The 22,966-nt window shown below is 40.4% G+C and overlaps 1 protein-coding gene across 2 annotated transcripts in view; it reads left to right on the top strand.

The window, feature by feature from the left end:
• Nucleotides 1–22,966, top strand: part of hm13 (histocompatibility (minor) 13) — a 74,705-nt gene that overhangs the window by 10,373 nt on the left and 41,366 nt on the right. For both annotated transcript variants that reach the window (XM_072556289.1, XM_072556290.1), the window contains exons 3-7: nt 18–100; nt 9,923–10,011; nt 13,933–14,018; nt 15,817–15,942; nt 17,412–17,469. In XM_072556289.1, the coding sequence (XP_072412390.1) occupies nt 18–100; nt 9,923–10,011; nt 13,933–14,018; nt 15,817–15,942; nt 17,412–17,469 (442 nt within the window). The remainder of the gene's footprint in view (nt 1–17; nt 101–9,922; nt 10,012–13,932; nt 14,019–15,816; nt 15,943–17,411; nt 17,470–22,966) is intronic.

Below are 22,966 nucleotides of genomic sequence, written 5' to 3'. Positions count from 1 at the left end.
GCATTTTCTGCTTTCAGATATTTTCTCAAGAATATATCAACTTGCTGCTGTCCATGTATTTTTTCATACTGGGTATATTGGCTTTGTCTCACACTTTAAGGTATGTGGTCTCACTCCTGTGGAGGAAAACTGAATCATTTGCTGTGCAGCAAATGTTAATGGTTTGTTGTGTGTGCAACATAACAGTTTAACTCTATGCTTCAATAAAGAGCTCTGGTTGATTTCGTTGACTGGCATTTTAGAGAGGAAATGTTTTCTGATCCTGGGTACATGGGAAGGAGAGAGGAATGAGGTGGGTAAAGAATGGCAGGGCTCCTTTTAACTTGTTGTCTGAGAGTTGACTTTTATTGTCTAATAGTATAGTGCCAACTAGAGCTCTTAAAATAGAGTTGTTCAGTGTCGGGAGGTGTTTTCAAGTATTTAGAATCATACGGTAAATGAGGTTGTTTGGCCCATCAAGTCCATACTGTCACAACTGCACTAAATCTAGCACTTGTGGGGGATACGTATCTTTAATTTTTACTTGTATTTTTTTGAAGGAAGCCTCAGTTAAATAGAAGCTGAATGTAAAGTGAAGCTGTATAGGTAAAATAGAAAGAAAATGAACCCTTCCTGTTTGAGGAAGCAAAAACAAAATGAAAGTTGGGAATCAATACTCCTAGCAAACTGAACATCTTTGAAACTTATATAAGAGAACACCAATATGTCCAAGCTGGGTTTTCAATGGCCAAGTACTGACTAGCTGAAGAAAGCAAGCTGACAGGCTAGATCAGAGGTTGCTGCAGCATTTTGTTATTTGAAAATAACAATCAATCAATGCCCATTTAAGCTGAGTTGAGCAGCTTCCGCAGATGTCTGCATTTTGTGGCATAGTCTATGTCTGTGGAACCCATTGAGTGCTGTTGTTGGCTAGGGATCACAAGAGCTCCAAGAAGGAGAGTAGCTGAAGTTACACTTGAGGAAGACAAAGTTGGTAGTACTTTGTCACTGAACATGGTAACTGAGATCTGAGTGGATTGCTGAACTAATTCATGGGGTGGCTCAGTGGTTGGCACTGCTGCCTCACAGTGGCAGGGACCTGGGTTCGATTCCAGCCTCTGGTGACTGTCTATGTAGAGTTTGCACATTCTCCCCGTGTCTACGTGGGTTTCCTCTAGGTTCTCCCATTTCCTCCCACACTCCAAAGTTGTGCAGGTTAGGTGAGTTGGCCACGCTAAATTGCTCATAGTGTTCAGGGATGTGTAGGTTAGGTGCATTAGTCAGGGATAAATGTAGGGGAATGAGTTTGGTTCGGATACCCTTCGTAGGATCGGTGTGCACTTGGCGGGCCGAAGGGCCAGTTTCTACACTGTGGGGATTCTATTCTATTGTAAAGGATTGCCTTGATTCTATCTGTCATTTAAAGCATGGTTTATAGTTTAGATTTGACAAGAGTTTACTTGTCAATTTTCGTTTACTACATGTTTATTCTGGATGTTAAAGCTCAAGATTGATGGTATTTGGTGTTTGCTTTGATTCTTGTACAGTTTAAAAATAATTAAACTGAGGAAACTTGTGGCTTGTTTCTTCAGTAAATACTCGTGATTTCATGTATTTTTTTAAAAACGTGACTGGATTCCCCAAGATTGTAACACAGTCCTCACAAACTGGGAGAAATCTAGAACTCTGCTTGGCAAACAGTATTTGATCTACTAATTTTAAATGTCAGAAGTTAGTATTGGATGACAACATTTTGAAAAATTAACTGCACAATGCCAGCAGGGATGTTAAATGCATCTGACTGAAACTTTGGAAAATTTGTTGCAACTATGGTTCAGCAACTTGAAGAAACTTGAAAATGTGCTTTTAATAAAATTAGAGGTAGAAAAAGGGACACATAAGTTTAAGGAAATCGGAAATTTTTAACTGAAGTGAAATCTGACTTGTGCACCTACTCCTAGTAAGCTGATTGGAGAAAACTGAGACATTATCAACACTTTATGCTCTGGAATACCTGAGCCTTAAAAGTCAATTTTCAGAAAAATATTCCACCCTCGTAACTGCTTTTAACGTTTATCAGATTTTTTTTCCTCTTCCCAGTAAGGTAATTTGAACTGATGTATGATTCCTTGGAAATTAGTGATCCTCCAAAGTGGCTTTCTTCAGGTATGACCTGAGGCAATGAATCTCTGGTTCTTCACCCACTGCAGGAATTTGCTTTAAGTCACAGCAGAGCCTGACTTTTCACTGCTTTAAGAGGACATTCCAGTTAAAGCACTAGGTCATCAGCAGAAGGGTTGTCTTTGCTTTGTCAAGGCTGGTTTAAACTAATTGTGCCTGTACTGTCACTCCAGCCCCAACTGGATAATTCAGCACAGAATAGAGTTGCACTGAAATATTCTGAGTTTTTCAGTACCATTTTATATATATGCATTTACCCAATAAATCTTGGGTTGAATTTTTTTTACATGGTTTGTTTATTTTGTGAATTCTGCAATGATGGTGTTAGACTGACCGTCCTTGCAAAAGAGAACTTTAAGATTGGTTTCTTTTGCGAGTTTAAGGGTGGTGTGTGTCCAGCTTCAGCACTTCCTTCCCAAAGGATTCTGTTTGAAAACAACTACTTAGAGTGAGTAACACTGCATATGCTAAGTAATGTCAAAACACTCCATTCTGTTTGAAAGGTGTACACCCTTGTTCACACCAAGTCGAACTATGGAAAATTAATACTTCTCATACAGAATAATTAAGTTGTAATTGATACTATATCAGAATATAACTTCCTTGTAATCAACAGCACATACATTTTCAAGAAATCTGAAGTAATATTCTCATGAGTGAATTGATGAATGGAGTGCTATAAATAATTGAGACAATCACAATAATCAACACAACTGCTAAGTATGAGTGTCTGCAAGATGTACTACTTGGCAAAGATGGTTACTTGATTTTTTCACAATGTTCTGTGCTTGATTAAACATCTCCCAGAACTCTCCTCCTCTGTAATGATATTTCATTATACTGCAGACTTTTTGCCTGCACAGTTCCTTTTGGCATTACAGCATGGAGAACAATGCACTTAATTTCACTTCCTTTTTTCTTCAATTTCTGATCCCCTTCACCAATTTATACTTGTTACCTCATAATTTCTCATTTCTCAGACCTGCCCAGTAAGCACCTTTCCTTTTACTATCCTGTACTTAGAGGACTTTTTAAAAGCAAGGTTGACAAACAGAACTGCATGAAGTAATTATAGAATTTGCTTGCCTTTTGCTGTGCACTATTGCACTAAATCCCTTGTTCTATGAGACAACTAGCAATTATTTCATGTTTGACCTTTGTAACTGTGTTGTAGATAACTACTCTGTTTGTCTATCATCTAATTGTATGGCGGGATAGGCTAAAGGGGCTGAATGACTCGCTCCTGTTTCTCTCTTCTCTCATTTAAACCAATTGGCTGCCTCTTTCTTTTTCTTCAATATCTCCATCTATTTCCGAGAAGGAATTCAGAGACATTGCTATGCATTGTAAATTTAAGCACTGTTGTTTTTGGGTTCGCTATATTCCTGTTTTGAGGAAATTGTTTCATCCTTATCTTCAATGAATGCATATCCAGAGTGTTTAAATACTTCGACAAAGACCTCTGCACTTTCAGGTATGCGAACAGCTGCGTGATTTGTCTTGAGTATTTATTTGCAATGACACTTGACAAAATGTCTTCTAAAGGGTTATTACAGAAGATAACCCTTGTGTTGTTCAGGGTGAGATATTAGCATGGATAGTGGATTGACAAGCTAATGTGAAACTGTCAGAATAAATGGGACATTCTCAGGTTAAGAAATTGTAACTAATGGAGTGTCATCGAGATCAATTTTCAAACCTCAAATTATTTAAGATCTATTTCAATTGCTTGACTGTTGTAGCCAAATTTGCCAATAATACCAAGATGTTTTGGAAGGCAGATTGTGAGGAGGTTAGAAGGAAGATAGATTAGTTAAGTGTGTGAGTAAAATGTGTCTCATGGGAAAATTCAAGGTTGTCTGCTTTGGTAGGAAGAATAGAAAGGTTAAATACTATATATATTGAGACACTGCAGAATGCTCAAATCAGAGGATCTGAGTTTCCTTGTAAATGCACCATAAAGGGTACAGTGGTACACTGTAGTTAATTACAAAGGCAAATGAAATGTTGGCGTTTGTTATAACGGAGAATGGACTGTAAAATTAAGGAGCTTTTGCTACAACAATGTAGGGCATTGATGCAGCTGCACTGCAATATTGTGTACTGTTTGATTTCCTTAAAGAAGCTTATATTTGCATTGGAACTGTTCAAATAAGGTTCACTTGGCACATCCCTGGATGAAGGGTTTGAGTTGTGAGATCAGGTTCACTGTGTTCAACCTGTACTGTCTTGGGTTTGGAGAATGCAAGGTGATCTTATTGAAACATTTAAGGTCTGAGGGAGCCTGACAGGGTAGTTCCTTTGTTCAAGGAAGGTAGGAGGTACAGGCCAGGTAATCACAGACCAGTTAGTCTGGCATTAGTGGTAGGGAAATTCATTGGAAAATTTTTGAAGGACGGGATTAATCAATACTTGGAAAGGCAGAGACTAGTCAGGGATTTAAAAAAAAATGGAAGAACTGCAGATACTGGAAAAACTTAGCAGCATCTGTGGAGAGAAATCAAAGTTAATATTCTTGGCCCAGTGACCCTTCCTCAGAACACTGATCAGCTGTAGTTAGCATGTATGGTCCAAAAGTTTAGAGCCAAAGTAATGGCAAACTGGATCCAAACTTGGCTTACAAACAGGAGGCAAAGGTTTTGGTGTTGATTGAGAGTTGTTTTTGTAATTGGAAGCTGGTGATTAGTGGTGTAGATCAGGGTTTGGTGCTTTGCTGTTTGTTATGTACATTTAATGACTTGGATGCAAATATGGAAGGAAAACTTTGTAAGCATGAAAATTGATGGTCTTATTTAAGACCAGGGCTGTAAGGCTAAATGCCTATTGATCAGCTAGTAAATTGGACAGGGTAATGGCAAATGGAATTTAATCTTGATAACTGTGAGGTGATGCATTTTGAGATGTCTAATAATGGATGGGTATGGTCCTTCAGGAGTACTTAAGAATAATGGTACCTTGAAGTATGTAGATCCTTAAAGCTGTTAGCACAGGTGGACAGGATGGTGAAGAACGCATGCAGGCATAAGAATATAGCAAGGCTTTATAAAATACTGGCTATGCAACGGGGATGGAATACTATGTGCAGTAATGGTCACACACTAGCAGAGGATGTTATTGCACTGGCGAGAGCGAAAAGGAGATTGCCTAGGATGTTGCTAAGGCTGAAAAGTCTCGGTTACTGGAGATGCTGAATAGGCTGGGTTTGTTTTCCTGGAGGGTGGGATCTGATTGCGGTGTACCACATTGAGAGACATAGCCAGAGTAGATTGTGAGAATCTTTTCCCCAAAGTAGACTCCTCTGAGACCAGTTAGCATAGTTTAAGATGAAGACTAGGTGGTTTAAAGGGGACCTGAGGAAAATGTTTTTCGCCCAGTGTGGTAGAGGCAGGTATTCTTGCAACATTGAAGAAACATGTGGATGAGCACATAAAGTGCTAGGGCATGGTAGGCTATGGATCAAGTGCAGGTAAATTGGATTAGTGTAGTTTGGTGGTTAGAATAGACATGGTGGGTCGAAGGGCCCTCTTCTATGCTGTGAACCTCTGACTCTATCATGACTGCTGAGAGGATGTTTCCTCTCATGGGGGATTCTTAAAGCGAGACAGTATAGTTCAAAAATTAGGTGTCTCCAATTTAAGACTGAGATGAGTAGTTTTTGCTGTTTGTTATTTTAGTCTTTAGAGTTCTCTACCGTAGTGAAAATTGGAGACTGAGTCATTGCCTAACATGGCTTTGAATATGCTGGTCGTTCGGCTATAATGCGTATTTCGTTAACACGAATTCACTGTGATGTGATCGACAAATTTGGAACACTGTTTCTAAAGTGTGGACTTTTAAAATATGTTGGCTATAACAGAATTGCATCACCAATACTTTAAACGCTGTTTGTAAAGTGTGATTTTTCTATAATGTGGGGCTGCACAAGAGTGCAACTGTGAGGTTACAGAAGAGCTACCTGTATTCAGAGTTTTGATTCCTCAAGGAATTGAGGGTAATGGGGAACTGACAGGAGAGTGGAGTTAAGGTCGCAATCAGGTTATCAATGGTCTTCGAGAATGGAATCAAAGTGTGGCGCTGGAAAAGCACAGGTCAGGTAGCATCTGAGGAGCAGGAGAGTCGACGTTTCGAACATAAGGTCTTCATCAGGAATGGTGGGGGGGGGGCAAGGATGCTGAAAGATAAATATGTAGGTGAGTTGGGGGGGTGAAGATAGCTAGGAAGGTGATAGGTGGATGCAGGTGAGGGTGATAGTGATAGGTTGGAGCAGAGCGTGGAGTGGATAGGTCGGAAGGAAGATGGACAGCTGGGAGAAGTTCAAGAGAGAATGCCGAATTATAGGGTTGGATCTGGGATAAAGTGGGGGAAGGGGCGATGAGGAAACTGGTGCAGTTGACATTGATGCTGTGAGATTGGAGGGTCCCCATGCAAAAGATAAGACGTTCTTCCTCTAGGCGTCGGGTGGCTAGGAATTGGCGGTGGAAGCCCAGGGCTTGCATGTCCTTGGTGAAGTAGGAGGGGGAGTTGAAGTGGTCGGCCACAGGGTAGTGGGGTCGTTTGCTGCATGTTTGGAGGTATTCTGAAACATTAGACAATGGGATTGGCTTTGTGTGCCAGTATGTTGTCTTCTATTTTTATTTATGATCTTATCTTTTAGTATTTGAAGTGTGAAGCAGGTGAAGTGACAAATGTTTGATAAAGTACAAGCTAATCTGAAAAGAATGTTTAACTTCTGACATTTTTGGCATTGAGATGAGATTGCTGCTAATGGAAAGTAATTTTCAAGACCAAACCATGCACCGCATTTTGTTGTTCCAAATACAGTGAGGAAAAACAAAGCAGAAGAGATAATTATCTGAGTTGATCCTCTGTCCTGTCGTTGTAACATTTCCTGGGTTCTTTGCTGGGTTCAGGCACCTGAGCTCAGTTCATAGCATGTTTGCCTCCGAATCAACAAGTTGTAAGATCTCAAGGCGAAAGTGAGGACTGCAGATGATGAAGGGCTCCAGCCTGAATCGTTGATCTTCCTGGTCCTCGGATGCTGCCTGACCTGCTGTGCTTTTCCAGCACCACTCTAATCTTGACTGTAAGATCTCAACTCCCAAGTTAAGCCCATGATCCATAGCCAGATTCTTGTTGCAATCTTGAAGGAGTAAACAAGGAACAAGAGTAGGCCCTTTGACCCTGCTCTGCTATTCAAAAACTCAGTTCAGCCATGATGTTAATCCTCAACTCTGCATTTGTGCATATCCCTGATAATCGTTCATCCCTTTGGTTATCAAGAATCTATCTACCTCTATCTTAAAAATATTTAAAGATTCTGCATCCATTGCCTTTTGAGGAAGGAATTCCACAATTCCAAACACCCTCAAGAATTATTTTCTCATCTGTATCTTAAATGGGCAACCCGATTTCTAGATTCTCCCACATCCACTAAGTCCCTTCAGAGTCGTCTTTTTTTCTCTTCTAAACTCCAGAGGATACAGATCTAGCCTATGTAGCCTTTCCTCATTAGGTAATTGACTCATTCTCCGTTTTAGTCTAATAAATCTTACTGCTTCCAACATATTAATATCCTTCCATAAGTATGGTGTCAGTACTGTACATAGTACTCAGAAGTGTTCTCACCAACATCCTGTGTAGCTGAAGCATAATCTCCCTATTTGTGCGTTCAGTTCCTTTTGTAATAAAACATTGCATTCTAACAGAAGGCTCAAAGAAAACAGTGGTAATCTGCAATAGTTTCAAGTCAGGCCCTATTCTTCTATCAAACAGGTGTAAAAGATCCCATGTCAGTATTTGAAGAATAGAATTTTGTTGGTCTTCCACAAAAATTCACTGCCATTTATCTCATTTGGTGATTAAGAGCATGTAGCTGAAAGTTAACTGTTGTATTTGCTTAACTAGTGACTGCACTTCAAAAATAATTCTTAACCATGGATTTACACAAATCTTTCTGTCCTTTATCCTTATACTCTAAATTAAAGACTGATGACGTGAACTTACAAACATGGAGCAAATCAATTTTTTCCTGTTAAAGTACCTTGACCGACACAGGTTTGATACCTGAAGCATTCTGAAACATCATAGGAACAAGTGTAGGCATCCAGCCCTTCAAACCTGCACTGCCATTCAATGAGATCATGGCTGATCTGTGCCCTAACCATTGGCCTATATCTATCAATACAATTGCTTAAAAATTAAAATCACACAACACCAGGTTATAGTCCAACAGGTTTATTTGGAAGCACTAGCCTTCAGAGCGGTGCTCCTAGCTTTGGAGTGATAATGGAAGAGAGTTTGTCAGTCTCCCTGGAGTTTCTGGGAGGGAAGAAAATTTGATCACTTAATGTAATCTGAGAATGAACAAGTCCTGAGGGGTGTGTGGTCAATGTCTCACTAGTTTATACCCTTTGATTCAGTTCAGCGAAGACTGAACTATTGAAGGCGATGGCAATGACTATATCAATCTACTTTGAAAGGGAGGCTTTTATTCACACCATCTATAGAGGAACCCCGATTATCTGAACGAGATGGACAGGCACTATTTCGTTCGGATAATTGATTATTTGGTTAATTGATTTCCTCTGGGACTTGGGGCTTGGAGCTTTCTATGAAGTGTGCTCCCTGATCTGGAGACGAGGCAGCAGCACACTGCGCGAGCCCCCCCACTCCAACTCTGCCCACCCCCAAACACCATCCACCTCCTGCCTGCCGGCAACCCAGTCTGCTGCCACCCTGCTCCCAACCAATCCCTCCCTTGGCAGCTGGACTGTGCACCAACAGTCAGGCTGGTGCTGCCTCTGTGGGGACACGCACAACCTTTTACTGCAACATTTTGACAGGTTCCACCTCTGCCCTATACAGGACAACAGAGAGAGGGCGGGATGTCAGTAATTTGGAGATGTGCCTGGATTGTCCAGGACTGTTCTCGGCAGTATTTCAGTGAGCTGAGTTCGTTTTTAATCATTGAATCTATAAACAAAAGAAGCGATCAGGGCTGAAACACCTCTTTGTAATGTTTCTATCGTGACCCCTCGATCTCCTTTGGATAATCTGATATTCGAGGTTCCTCTGCATTTCCTTTTTTGTCAATTCTCTCCCTGCACAGGCAAACCTCAAATAGATAAACTATTTATTGCACTTGGCAGCTGAGTTCACATATTTCTAATGAGACATCACGACAATTGAGCATTTTGCAGGAGCAATCATGGGCTTGAATGTCACTTGCTTTCTCCTGTTCCAAACCTGGCTTGTTGAGACTAAATGGTGGTAGTTTTATAAAGCAACTCTAGACACTAACTCGAGGCACCCCCAGGCTTCCACTTACTGAGCATGGTTGTTTTGTGGTCTGTACAGCTATGAAATTACTACGGTATCAAGGATTGGTACCACTTGCATTTTCCTAACAAGTCTAGTGTAGTTGGCACAGACCGGTAATGTTGAACATGCATTCCCAGCTGCATTGTGCAGATATGAGTATTTTGCTGAATGGTGACTTGGTTTCAGACCAGAAGGAGGGTGGTATCTCAGCTATTGTTGTACATCTCTTCATAGCTGTATGTGTGACCAGCATTGATGATGGTTTGGAAACTTGCCTTCTTCCCAGTGCAGTCAGGGGTGGCCACAAAGTGTTTAACATTTGAAAAGGAATTTGTCTTGTGCCATGTTCTAGTTTTCAAAGATATGATTAATCTTCAGTCATTAATGTACAAATAGAACTCTTAAAATCTTGATCAATAAATTATACTTCTTTTTGTTTCAGTCCAACTATGAATAAAATTATTCCTACCAATTTACCAAACAAACAGTATCAGTTGCTGTTCACTCAGGGAACAGGGGAAACAAAGGAAGGTAAGTAGTATGCCTTTTTGCTGTGGTAATATTTTAATAAAATAACCTCTCATTTGCAAGGAATTTCAATGTAGAGAAGTGTCTTATGCATACTGCTATGCTCCACTGTTATAGAACCTTTCAGCCCTGGGTGATCGTATTGACTTGAGGATGAAAGATTGTCAATCACCTTGAATTCAGGGGTTCTTTCTTGGGCTGTTGTGACTGTCTTCTTTCCCTTTAAAATATGGACTATTGTTATACTACAACAAACGAAGGGTACTTTGTCACTGTTGTCTGCTTTGGTTTTGTGTACTTGCCATCCATATTTAATCTAGAGCATTTAGTTTAGCTGTGGAATATGGTTTTGTGTACAGCATCCCCCAGGTGTTATCTGGTCATAGAGCTGTACAGCACAGAAGCAGATCCTTCAATCCAACTCGTCCATGCCAACCATATATCCTAAATAAATCTAGTTCCATTTGGTGGTATCTGGCCCATTTCCTTCTAAACCCTTCCTGTTCGTGTACCCATCCACATACTTTTAAATGTTGTGATTATATAAGCCTCCACTACTTCCATGTGGTGGCTCATTCCATACTGCAGCACTCTCAGCGTGATGCAGAATCATTTTTATCTTTTGCTGTGTAGTAGATTGACAAAGGAAAAGAGCCGGCATAGCTGAGTGTGCTTCTGCATTTAAATTGTTTGTATCTTTTTCGCCCATAACTGTTGAGGTATCAAAGGACTGCATACCAAGTCAGTAATTGAGATAACCTGCATAGTGAGTGATGGCAGGTTAGTCAACCAGAGAGACTGCTCCAGCTCAAGCTGTTCATATTTCCTACACCTGTACATTTGTAGGGGTGAAAGTAGGATTGTGACACTTGTGAAGCTGCATTAACACTGGAGCAAATAGCACCTCCTTCCAGGTTTTTGACTTAATGGCACAGGATATAATCTATATGTCTAAATCAGGCTGGTGTTGACTTAAAGGGAGTGATGTTTCCACCCACAGTGCTGCTTGAGAGTACTTTGGTCTACAAGGGTTGCAGCAACTCACCACTGTGTACTCAACATTTGGGTACTGGGTTAGCCGGCAACACTTACATAAATGAATTTCTTTTTTAAATGAGAGGTTCTGACAGAGGAATGTAATGTCAAAGGGATCTGGGTAAGTCACTGCACTAATTGTTCATCTTGCAGCAATAGTGTGCTGATCATGGTGGGGGTGGCTATTGCATTAGCTTGTTGAAACAAATATCAAGTAAACTGCTGTGCCTGAACGTTGACTGATGGATGTTGCTGACAATGAGACTGGCTAGTCTTATTGCTTGTACTCGGAAATTTCTGCAAATGGGCATTAGTAAGGAGAATTTTGCAGAGTTAACCAGTTTGAGGTTGTTCAAGTCTTCTGGTGTGATGGCTCAGTGAAGCAATTGAATCTGATTTTTATCTTAAACTTTGAAGGACATAGTGTGATTGACATAATATAGGAATAAAATTCTGCATAGTGGAAAAACTTGTTTTAAACAGCATTAGTTGGATTTTTATGATTATCTAAAAGCACGCACATTTGTTTTTCCACTGTTAGTTGTTAGAGCTATTGAAGTGACATTGGCAGCTTTCCGTGATTCAGGTTTGAGCTCAATAACTCTGGGTACCTGAAATCGTAGACTCCAACAAACAAGAGGAACTGGATAGCAGTGACAGACAACAACAGCTGACCGCTTTCTTTTTCCCTCCATTCCAATCCAGGGATGTTCAGACCCTATCGCGAAAATTATCTAACCAGGTACAGGTTAGAAATCTGATCATGTAGGTGCTGTGAGCATGGATGGTACAATGGGGAGCCTAGGTTGTATTAAATTCCATCAAATTTTATTTGAGATTTGTAATGGTCTTTCAGCAGGAATTTATGATAATGCTGTCTTTGGGATAGTCACCTCAATCTTTCCGATCCAATTTTCAAATACTTAGGAGTGATGCAAGCAAATCCAGAATGAGAGAGTGATGCTTTTTTAATTCTGTGACTGACTTCCATTGAGGCAATAAGTATGAAAATTGGCTCAAGGCGTGTGTTTTCTAAACCAGTGCTTTTGAGTGAATGAAGCACCAGATGTCAGAGCAGACATAGACATTCAGCCCATTGAATCTACTCTACCATTCAATCATGGCTGATGGGTTTCTCAACTCCATTCTCCTGCCTTCTCCTCATTGTCCTTGATTCCTTTATTAATCAAGAATCTATCTCTGTCCTAAATACACTCGGTGACTTGGGCTGCACAGCCCCCTCGCAATGAATTCCACAGAGTAACCATTCTCTGGCTGAAGAAATTCCTCCTGATCTCAGTCTAACAGGATTGTCCCCTCACTCTGAGGCTAGAATCAGACTCTGGTGCTAGTCTCCCCCACAACTGGAAACGTCGTCTTCATGTCCACTCGATCCAAGCCTTTCTGTGTTGTGTACGTTTAAATCGGATAGTCTCTCATCCTTCTAAACTCCATCGAGTACAGACACAAGAGTTTTCAACTCCTCATATGACAAGCCCTTCATTCCTGGGATCATTCTTGTGAACCTCCTCTGTATCCTCTCCAGTATCGTCCTTCCTTCGAATCGGGGCCCAAAACTGCTCTCACCATTCCAAATGCAGTCTAATCGGAGCTTTGTACTGCCTCAGCTGTATGTTTCTGTCCTTGTATTCTAGCCTTTTTGAAATGAATGCTAACATTGCATTTGTCTTCCAATTTGCCAACTGAGCCTGCAAGTTTAGCTTAAAAGAATCCTGAACTAGGACTCGTAGATCCCCTTGTGCTTCAGATTTCCGAAGCCCTTCTCCATTTAGAAAATAGTTAACGCCTCAATTCTTTGTACCAAAAGGCATAACATCCTACTTTACCAAGTTTGTATTTTGTCTGGTCCTTCTTTGCCCTCTCTCCTAGCTTGTCCAAGTCCTTTTGCATCCTCCCTCCCACATCAATGCTTTCTGACCCTCCACCTACCTTGGTGTTATCTGCAAACTTAGCAACTATACCCTCAGTTCCTTCATCCAGATCATTAATGTACAATGTGAATAGTTCTGGTTTCAACACTGACCCCCTGTGGAACTCCACTAGTTACTGACTGCCGTCCTGGAAAAGCCCCCTTTATTCCCACTCTCTGCCAGTCAGCCAATCCCCTATCCAAGGCAGTACTTTGCCTAACACCGTGGGCTGTTAGCTTATTTTAGAAGCCTGCTGTGTGCCATGTTGTGAAAGGCCTTCTGGATACCCAAATGGATCACGGCCACTGGCTCTCCTTTGTCTAACCTTCTCGGTATTGCCTCAAATAAAATTATAACATTTGTCAGGCATGACTTCCCCTTGACCAGGCCGTGCCAATTCAGCCCTGTTTTACCATGTACTTCCAATTACTCTGCAATCTTGGCCTTAATAATGGATTCTCAAATCTAACAAATGACCAAAGCCAGGCTAACTGGCCAGTAGTTTCCTGCATCCTGCCTGCTTCCCTTTTATTGGGTGTTAGATTAAACCTTTTTCAAGTCCTCTGGCCCCCCTCTCTGACTCCAGTGATTCCTCAAAGATCACCACTTATGCCTCTACAATCTGCTGTACTATCTCCTTCAACTGCATTTTAACAATTGTTTTAATTGCAGTTGCTAAGAAAAAGATAGAATAAGCCTTTAGAATTATAGCCCTGATATCCTGAGCTGAAGATGATGCATTGACAATTTTTCTGCCGGTGTGCTGTTAAAACTGGTCTGTTTTGATAATACTGAAAATATTCAATTATTTAGAGGATGATTTTGGAGCCTTTCTGACGCATTATATATAAAACATTTAAAAACATATAAAAGCAGAGCTGGATGACCTGATGAACAGCAGTTAAAGAAAATGTAAACACTTGATTTAACCAGGATGTAATTTGTTATATTTTCTTAGAAATAGTCAACTATGAGTTTGACACAAAAGATCTCGTGTGCTTGGCTTTCAGCAGTGTGATTGGAGTCTGGTATTTGCTGAAAAAGGTAAGAATAGTTCAGAACTCTGTACAGGTAACCGGGTGCTACCACACGAATGTTTCAAGTTAACCCTTATCAAGGGCACTGTCCTAATGGGTCAGACAAGTATATGCAATAGTTGTTGAAAAGCAGACCAAGAGATCATGTTCAGACCATCATTGGTCTTGAATCCCTAAGATAGACATTATTGAAATTATTGATCAAGCTATCCGCTTATGTCTGTGATTGTTATCGGTAACTCGGCTATCTTTGTTCAGCCACCAAGAGAAACTGAAGACGCGCACCACCACCACCCCAGGCGCAATGTCATTTTTGGTCTTGGCTTATCTGAATGTCACCTTCACTTATTGTCTCATTCCCAGTTATTAATTGATGCACAGTATATTTTCCCTTTGTTGCTTCCCCTCTCCTAATCAAACAGTTACTGACATCATCTGTCAGGACTGTAGCATAAAAATTGGCTACTTGGGCTTTGTATTGTAGGCATGCCCGTGAGATTATAGTTGCTATATGTGCCTGCACCTTTGGGATAGAAAGATTGCTGGGAGATTTATCTCTATATAGATCCTATTAGATAGGATTAGGGAGTGAACTAAGTAAAGTAGGCTGTTAACATGCATCAAACTAGGTTTTTGGGTCATTTGGTAATATCTAATGCAAATCTCGATGCCATTATTGCTAATTGCTCTCTTTATTATTGTAACTGCCTGGGGAGTAGCATGTAGAAAATTGGTATTGTGCCGAATCAGATAAAATGATATAACCAGGATATGAATGTTTAAAGGTACATGATGAACTTGACTATAGGTCCTTAATGGCTAGAAAATTAAATGTAGGTATACATTTGCCATTATATTCTGTGTACTCTATTAGATTGTGGTTGAGCTCGAAAATTTAACAGAAAACAATTGGCAGTTATCCATTCTGAGCTGCTTACAACTGGTGATTAATTGCACATTACAGGCAATGTTGGATTTTAACATTTTTTTTTGTTCAACTAAAGTGATCATAAAATATCCAAAGAGCAGTTCAAGCTTTTAACTGGTGCAATCAGAAGAAGTAGAGTTTCATCAGTCTTGTACTTAGGCAGGTGGTGGGGCCAGAGGTGTTTAAAAAAAAATATAATAGCTCCACAATTGATGCATGAATTGACATTAGATGCAACATTTAATTTTGGAATGAAAAATGTGAATAAAACAGCATAAAATCCCATTCTAACATTCATTGTTCATTGAAAACTCTAGGTATAAAAAAAGCTGAATTTGCTTCAATAAAATATGTCGAATTTAATTTGTCATTCTGCTGTAGTAGCACTGTTCTTACAGATGGGACTGAGATATATCTGTCTAACATGTTGAGCCAAGCCACAGCCTAGGATTTGATAGGCTTTGGATATGGCAATGCACTGCATGGTCTGGAACTGTTTTATACCTATTTTAACTTGCCAAGTCAGGCACGGGGTGTATTGTTGGATATTTGTTACAAGCACAGCTAGCTAACTTACTAAAAGTGTTAGCCTTTTACACTTTTTCCAAAGCTGCTGTTGTATGAAATCTTGATTTCACTAGTGCACTAGTGCAGCAAATATGCTATAGTAATTGTACAAGTATTTTTGTACTTAAGACTGTGCTGGAGTATAACCTGACTGGCAGTGTTTGGGTTAATATTAAAGCGTTATTGGAGCATACCATAGTACAAATTTGAATAAGTTGAGGGGGAGAAAAGACTCGAAGTTTGGTTCAGGTAGTGCATTGTGATTGTCAATGTCTTTTTCTCTAATGCTTCATTTGGCATTTTGTTTCAGCATTGGATTGCCAACAATTTGTTTGGATTAGCGTTTGCTCTTAATGGTGTTGAACTCCTGCACCTTAACAATGTCAGTACGGGCTGTATTCTCCTTGGTGGACTTTTTATCTATGATGTATTCTGGGTAAGTGGTTTCCCTTTTGTGTCTATTTGATATTTTTCTACATCTATCTTGACCTGAATACACGTGCCTTGCTCCTTCACTTCGGCTTAATTGAATGATGATTGCAAGTGAAAAGAAAACTTTGCTAAATGTATGGAAATTTGGCCGTTAGTGTTGAGTCACATGTTGAGCATAAATATTCATAGACTGCTTGGATTGAAAGCCCTGTTTTGTTTGCTGTAAATTTTATTTATAACTTGCATTTCACTTGAATGTGAATTGGATTTAACATTTGTACTGGATTTAACCATCTGAATTTGCAATATGACTCTTTGAAGCCATTCTACCAATTAGTTCAGTACAATTCATACAGAATTATGTGCATTTCTGAGAGGGCAAACTAACATCTTGGAGGACAATATTTAAATGTACAAGTGTACAATTCCAGAGGTCAGTATCCCGTCACCAAGTCACCATTTACTTACAAATGGAGGGTCCTTGATGCTGATGCAGCTCCCTCCGAGCCAGCTCTGACTGGACAGAACCTCTGACACACCACTTTATATCTGTCGGCTAGGGCTTCCTGATTGGACCACGTTAACATCCACAGTCAGAGCAGTCATATTCTGTGATGTCCACCTGGCTGACCTTGTTACAATCACTACAAACATAGGAGACATGGTTACTAAGTTTGTCGATTACACCAAAATTGCTATAGTGGACAGTGAAGAAGATTATCTAAGAGAACATTGGGATCTTATTCAACTGGGCCAGTGGGCCGAGGAATGTCAGATAGCATTTAATTGAGATAAATTTGAGGCATTGCATTTTCGTAAGACAAACCAGGGCACGACTAACACAGTAAATTGGAGGGCCCTGGGGAGTGTCGTTGAACAGAGAGCTTTGGGCTGTAGTTACATCATTCATCAAAAGTGGATCACAGGTAGACAAGCTGGTGAACAAAGCATTGCCACCCTTGCTGTCATCACTCAGAGCATTGGATGCACATGTTGTGACGTCATGCTTCAGCTGTATGGTAAGGTCACATGTTTGAGTACTGCATACAATTCTGGTCACCCTGCTACAGGAAGGATGCATAGACTGACTTTTTTCCTTGGATTGTAGGAGGCTAAGATGTAATCTGAGAGAGATTTATAAAATCATGAGGGGCATTGATAAGGTGAATAGCCAAGGTCTTTTCCCCAGGGTAGGGAATTTGTGCGAGCCGTGTTATTTTAGTGTTGCATCCTAGTTGCAGATTAAAAATGGATTTTCTATGTTGCAATGTTTAATATTCATTTTTACTTCAAATAAGAATGGAAACTGAGCCTTAGAATCACAATGTTAGTTGTTTCTCTTTTTGATCTTGATTGTCCATTAACTCTTTATCAGGTAGAGCTGCAACATTTTGGTCCTTGGGGGTTCTTTCGGTTTAAATTCTGTTAAACCAGATGTTTAAACTAGAACAGCTTTTTTTTTCCTTTTTACAGGTGTTTGGCACAAATGTCATGGTAACTGTTGCCAAGTCGTTTGAAGCACCAATTAAATGTAAGTACTTCTAGCAACTGTACAACATGGATAATTACGTCCAAAAGTTTAGGCTTCTAATGTCATTGTTTCTCTTTAAACGTGAGATGAAGTTTTAAAATATTTAATGAACTGGTTTAAAAATCTATATTTAGTTTAACTCATTTCTTGTAAAAATGAAATTAGAGAAAGAAATCTTCCAGCATTTGTTAATTTTATGAGAAGCTACAAGAGATAAACATAATTTGTGTTTTTTGCCAAATACCTAATGAATTATCATGGAAGTACTAATGCGCTCGTTTCCCATGTTATTTGGCTGATTATTGAGTTGCTTTAATGAGGATTGAGTGCTCAAATCACACTGCATTGTTAATGATTATTTGTACCAGGATTCTACATTAATTCCAACCCCTGTTTTCTATTATAAAGGTGAACAAGGACTGCAAAGTGAGGCAGGTTTATGTCCTGTAGATGAAGCAAAGCTAGTTTCTGTCTTTGTGTTGAATAAGCCATTCTCTGGGCTCATTGACTGCAGATGGAGGGCATCCAAAGGCAAAGTAAGGAGGAACTTCAACCCAAGTCCTTCTGACCAATTGCTAGCTAATGACTCTGTTGGGAGAGTGCTTTTGAATTATAGCTGGAGAGAAGATGAGGTTTAGCTGTGTGATTGTCTGCCAAGCCTCTATATGCAGATGCATGAAAAGTTGCTCGGAGTAATTTGTTCTTCATTAATGGGATCTAGACTTTGCTGACAAGTGAGCGTTCATTATTAATGTTTAACTAACCCGGAGACAGTGGTGGTGAGCTGCTGCATTAAACCACTTGTAGTCCATGTGGTGAAGGTAGCATCGCATAAGAACAGGAATCCACCATTCACCCTGCTGAGTTTGTTCCACCATTCGAGATGATTACAGCTGATCATCCACTTTCAATATTTTTTTCCATACACTCTTCATGTACCCTTTACCATTATTTGATTTTTAGAAATCTCTCCATCTCTAAATTAAACATATTCAATGTCCATACTTTTCACTGCCCTCTGGTGTGGAGAATACCAAGGGTTCTCAACACTTGGAGTAAAATGTTTCTCCTCACCCTGGTCCCAAGTGCCTTCCTCCTAATTTGTGTTCGACTGTCCAGTCAGAGAGAATATCTAGGCTGCATCTACCCTGTCTACCCCTTTAATTATTTTCTAAAATTTAACGAAGTCACCTCTCTTAAAATTCTAGACTCTACAGAGTCAGATTGCCCAAATTTTGTTCACAGGACAGTCCCACTAAGTCCAGGAATGAGTCTGGTGAACCTTTGTTTTGGTACCCTAAGTGGGACCTCAGCATGGAGGAGAGTTAGGTCATCCACTTGGCATCTTAGTCACTTCAGCCTTCTCCCTCTCTTTTGACCTCTCTGCCATTGCTACCTCATTTATAGATGTACCTGTTGTTGTATCTTAGATTCCTTGTAGAACCCAAGTTAGTCTGCCAACTTGATAGTAATAGTGAAGTGAACTTTCAAAGCCAAGCTTGGACTCGAAAGCCACCTGAGAGCCCATAAATGGATCAACGGAACGAAGACCATCATCCTCGACCTTGAGGGATAGCCATGACCAGCAACTGACCGAATGAAGAAAAAATTGTATTAGGCCGTGAAATTACAGATCTGTTACTGGCCCGTGGTCCCTCAAAAATTCATTACTTAAGCTTCTAAATATGTTCTGAATCTGATCCCATTTAATGCACGTTATTGTCACTGACATTGGCACCAGTGTCCAACACATTGGAGCTGTCCTCAGCCTTTTTTGCTTAAGTTCTTTAATGGGCTATGGGTGTCATTGCAACATTTATTTCCAATCTGTGTTTGTCATAAAGTTGTACATTACGAAAACAGCCTCTGTGGTCCAACTCATCCGTGCCAACCAGATATTGTAAATTAATCTCTTCCCATTTGCCAGCATTTGGCCTATTAGCCTCTAAACCCTTCCTGTTCATATGCCCATCCAGATGTCTTTTAAATGTTGTAATTGCACCAGTCTCCTCCACCTCTTCTGGTAGCTCATTCCATATGAGCAGCACCCTCTGGGTGAAAAAGTTGCCCCTTAGGTCCTTTCAAATCTTTCCCTTCTCATTTGAAAGCTATGCCCTATCGTTTTGGACTGCTCGACCCTAGGGAAACCACCATGGATTCTTCACCCTATCTGTACCCTTCATAATTTTATGAACCTCTATAAGGTCACCCCCCAGCCTTCGACGCTCCAGGGAAAATAGCCCCAGCCCATTCAGCCCCTCCGAGTAGCTCAAACCCTCCAAACCTGGCAACATCCTTGGTCATGCCTGACATATTTGCTAGAATTCTTGGAGAAAGTAATGAGCAGATTAGACCAAGGAGAGCCAATGGATATTATCTACCTGGACTTCAAGGAGGCCTTTAACACACAGGAGGCTGCTGAGTAAGATAAGGGACCATGGTGCTAACTTGAATTAAAGATTTGCTGTTTGGCAGAAAGCAGAGAATGAAGATAAAAGGGTCTTTCTCAGGTTGGCAGCCGGTGACAAGTGGTGTTCCATGAGGGTCAGTGTTGGGACCACAACTTTTCACTTTATACATGAATGGTCTAGATGAAGGAACTGAGGGCATTCTGGCTAAGTTTGCAGATGATACAAAGATACGTAGAGGGGCAGATAGCTCGGAGGAGGTGGGGAGGCTGCAGAGGCTTTTGGACAGGTTTGGAGAGTGGTCACTAAAGTGACAGATGAAATACAACATGGAAAAGTGAGGTCATGCACTTTGGTAAGAAAATAAAAGTGTGGACTATTTTCTAAATGGGTAAGAAATTCAGACGTCTGAAGTGCAAAGAGACTAGGGAGTTCAGGTCCAGGATTCCCTCAAGGTGAACTTGCAGGTTGAGTCAGTAGTTAGGAAGGCAAATGCAATGATGGCATTTATTTTGAGAGGATATTAATATAAGAACAGGGATGTACTTCTGAGGCTGTATAAGACTCTGGTCAGGCCACATTGGCGCAGTTCTGACCCCCGTATCTCACGAAGGATGTACTGGCCCTGGAATGTCTTCAGAGGAGATTCGCAAGAATGGTACCAGGAGTGAACATATGAGGAACGTTTGAGGACTCTGGGTTTATACTCGATGGAGTTTAGAAGGATGAGGGGTGGATCTAATTGAAACTTACAGAATTCTGAGCATCCTGGACAGAGTGGATTTTGGGAAGATGTTTCCATTGGTAGGAGAGACTAGGACCTGAGGGCACAGTCTTAGAGTAAAGGGAAGACCTCTTAGAATGGAGACAAGGAGAAACTTCTTCAGCCAGCGAGTGGGGAATCTATGGAATTCGCTGCCATAGAAGATTGCTAAATTCCTGATTGTCAAGGGTTACGGAGAAAAAGCAGGCAAATGCGATTGAGAAACTTATCAGCCATTATTGAATGACCTGAGCAGACTTGAGGGACTGAATGGCCTAATTTCTGCTTTGTCTTATGGTCTTCGATCTTTTTCTGAACTCTTTCAAGTTTCACAACATCTTGTCTGAATTGCATGAAGTATTCCAAAAGTGGCTTAATCAATGTCCTGGACGGCCACAATATGATCTCCCAAATCCCATTTTGAACTGTTGAAAGTGTGGTTGTTCAATTCAACTGAGTGACTTGCCAACTATTTCAGAGGGCAGTACTGTTATGGACCAGGCCAGATCCCTCAAAACATTTCAAGAAAAGTGGCCCAGAACCTAACTTTGCTAGTTATTTTAAGCAGGTGTGAAGTGGATATTGCAGGAGTAATGCAGCTGAGTTTAGAACAAAACAGAATTTTATTTGCAACATTACCGAATGAATGCAACATTACCAAAAGAGAGCAGGATGTAGAATAACTTAACCTATCCAAAAACTGAATGGGTTATCCTAATTTAATGATGCTGTACCAAATACTTGCAATCCCTTTTGCAAAGAAAAAGGAAAAATCCAACACAAGAGATTTTTCGAGGAGAGAGGGAGGGGTGGCAGAGAGATTCAGCATGGACCACCTTTTCTGTTGCTGTTTCTTGGACCAACAGCCTCTAAACTGACTGCTTTCAGTGAACAACCAGACCAAGTTAAACCAGAGAGAAGCTGAGCTGGGAGTACTCCCCTTTCATTGTACAAGAATTTTGTTTTAGAAACTTGAAAGCATTCTCAAGTAGTTAAACCCAGATCTTTAGGGATCCCTGCTTTTGACCCCACTGGCAAAAAAAAACCAAGGACAGCATAACCTTGTTAAAGAGCTGCATTGTCACAAATGCTAGTGGCATCAGAAGTGCTAAGATTATAATTGTTTTCAAAGAAGGATAAGAACATTATTTTGGAAAAGTAAAGCTGATTGGAGAAATCAGTACAAACGTGAATGGTTTAAGCTGTCTTACGAGGCTGCAGGCAATTATATTAAAAAGGATAGCACTTGGCATCTGGGATTTTACTACAAACAATGAATTCTATTGTTCCCTCCATTTCTTTTCCTGCTCTGTGACACTAAAAAGGAATTGTTTTGCTATATTAATTGAAAAGTCAAATGTAGGCTTGTAAAAGTATGCAATATAGCCCTTACGGTATCATAATGTAGCCCTTCTGTGAAATGTGTATATTATATGCTGTCTTAACTATTGCTTCTGAGTAAATATTAGTTTTGGTGTTGTCCTTTTAGCTGGTACACAATCAAACAGATTATTCATGTGCAACTACCACTGGCAAGAAACACTTGCATTTATATAGTGCCTTTCACGACTACCAACCATCCCAGTGTGTTCAAACAATTAAATACTTCTGAAGTGGAATCGCTGTTGCAGAAAGTTTGGCAAGTAATTTTTAAACCACAGTCTGAGCTGTTTTTCATGTCAATTGAGGGATTAATTTTGGGTTTTTATGGGGCAGTGGTACTCTGAATTGTGGTTCAGGATCCCCTGGTCCACAAGTAGAAACCATACAAATGATACAACACAGAGGAGAGCCATTTGGCCCATCTTGTCCATGTTGACAGACGCATGGTTGCCCTTTGTAATCCCCTGTTCCTGCACACGGCTCCTAGCCCTGCAGCTTAGGGTGCAGGTACTTGTTGAAAGAGTTTAGCGTCTCTGCCTTCACCACCAACTCAGATTGTGAATTCCAGATGCTCAACACCCGTGTGTGTCATGATATATCTGAACAGGTTAATAAGAAAATCTCTAGCCAGGTTAGTTATCCTCCTCATAGTAATACTGTTGGTATTATTACATCCATCCAAAGGACAGATAAGGCCTCTGATAAATCTATCATCTGAAGGACAGCAGCATGTTCAGTGCCATGCTGAAGTGTCATTCAGGGTCTTGCTCAAGTCCTGGAGTGGGACTTCAAGTCTCAGCCTTCTGGTTCACGTGAATGTGCTACCAGTTGAGCTATAGATGACACTTATGAAGTGATCAGTTAGTTTTATGGAATCTTTTGACGAATGGGATTAATGTATTACCTATGGTATGTTTCTAATAATATCAATCACCATCTGGCA

This window comes from Chiloscyllium punctatum, chromosome 37, assembly GCF_047496795.1.
Source record: "Chiloscyllium punctatum isolate Juve2018m chromosome 37, sChiPun1.3, whole genome shotgun sequence".
Taxonomy (NCBI): Eukaryota; Metazoa; Chordata; class Chondrichthyes; order Orectolobiformes; family Hemiscylliidae; genus Chiloscyllium; species Chiloscyllium punctatum.
This window is presented reverse-complemented; position numbering and strand designations above follow the sequence as displayed.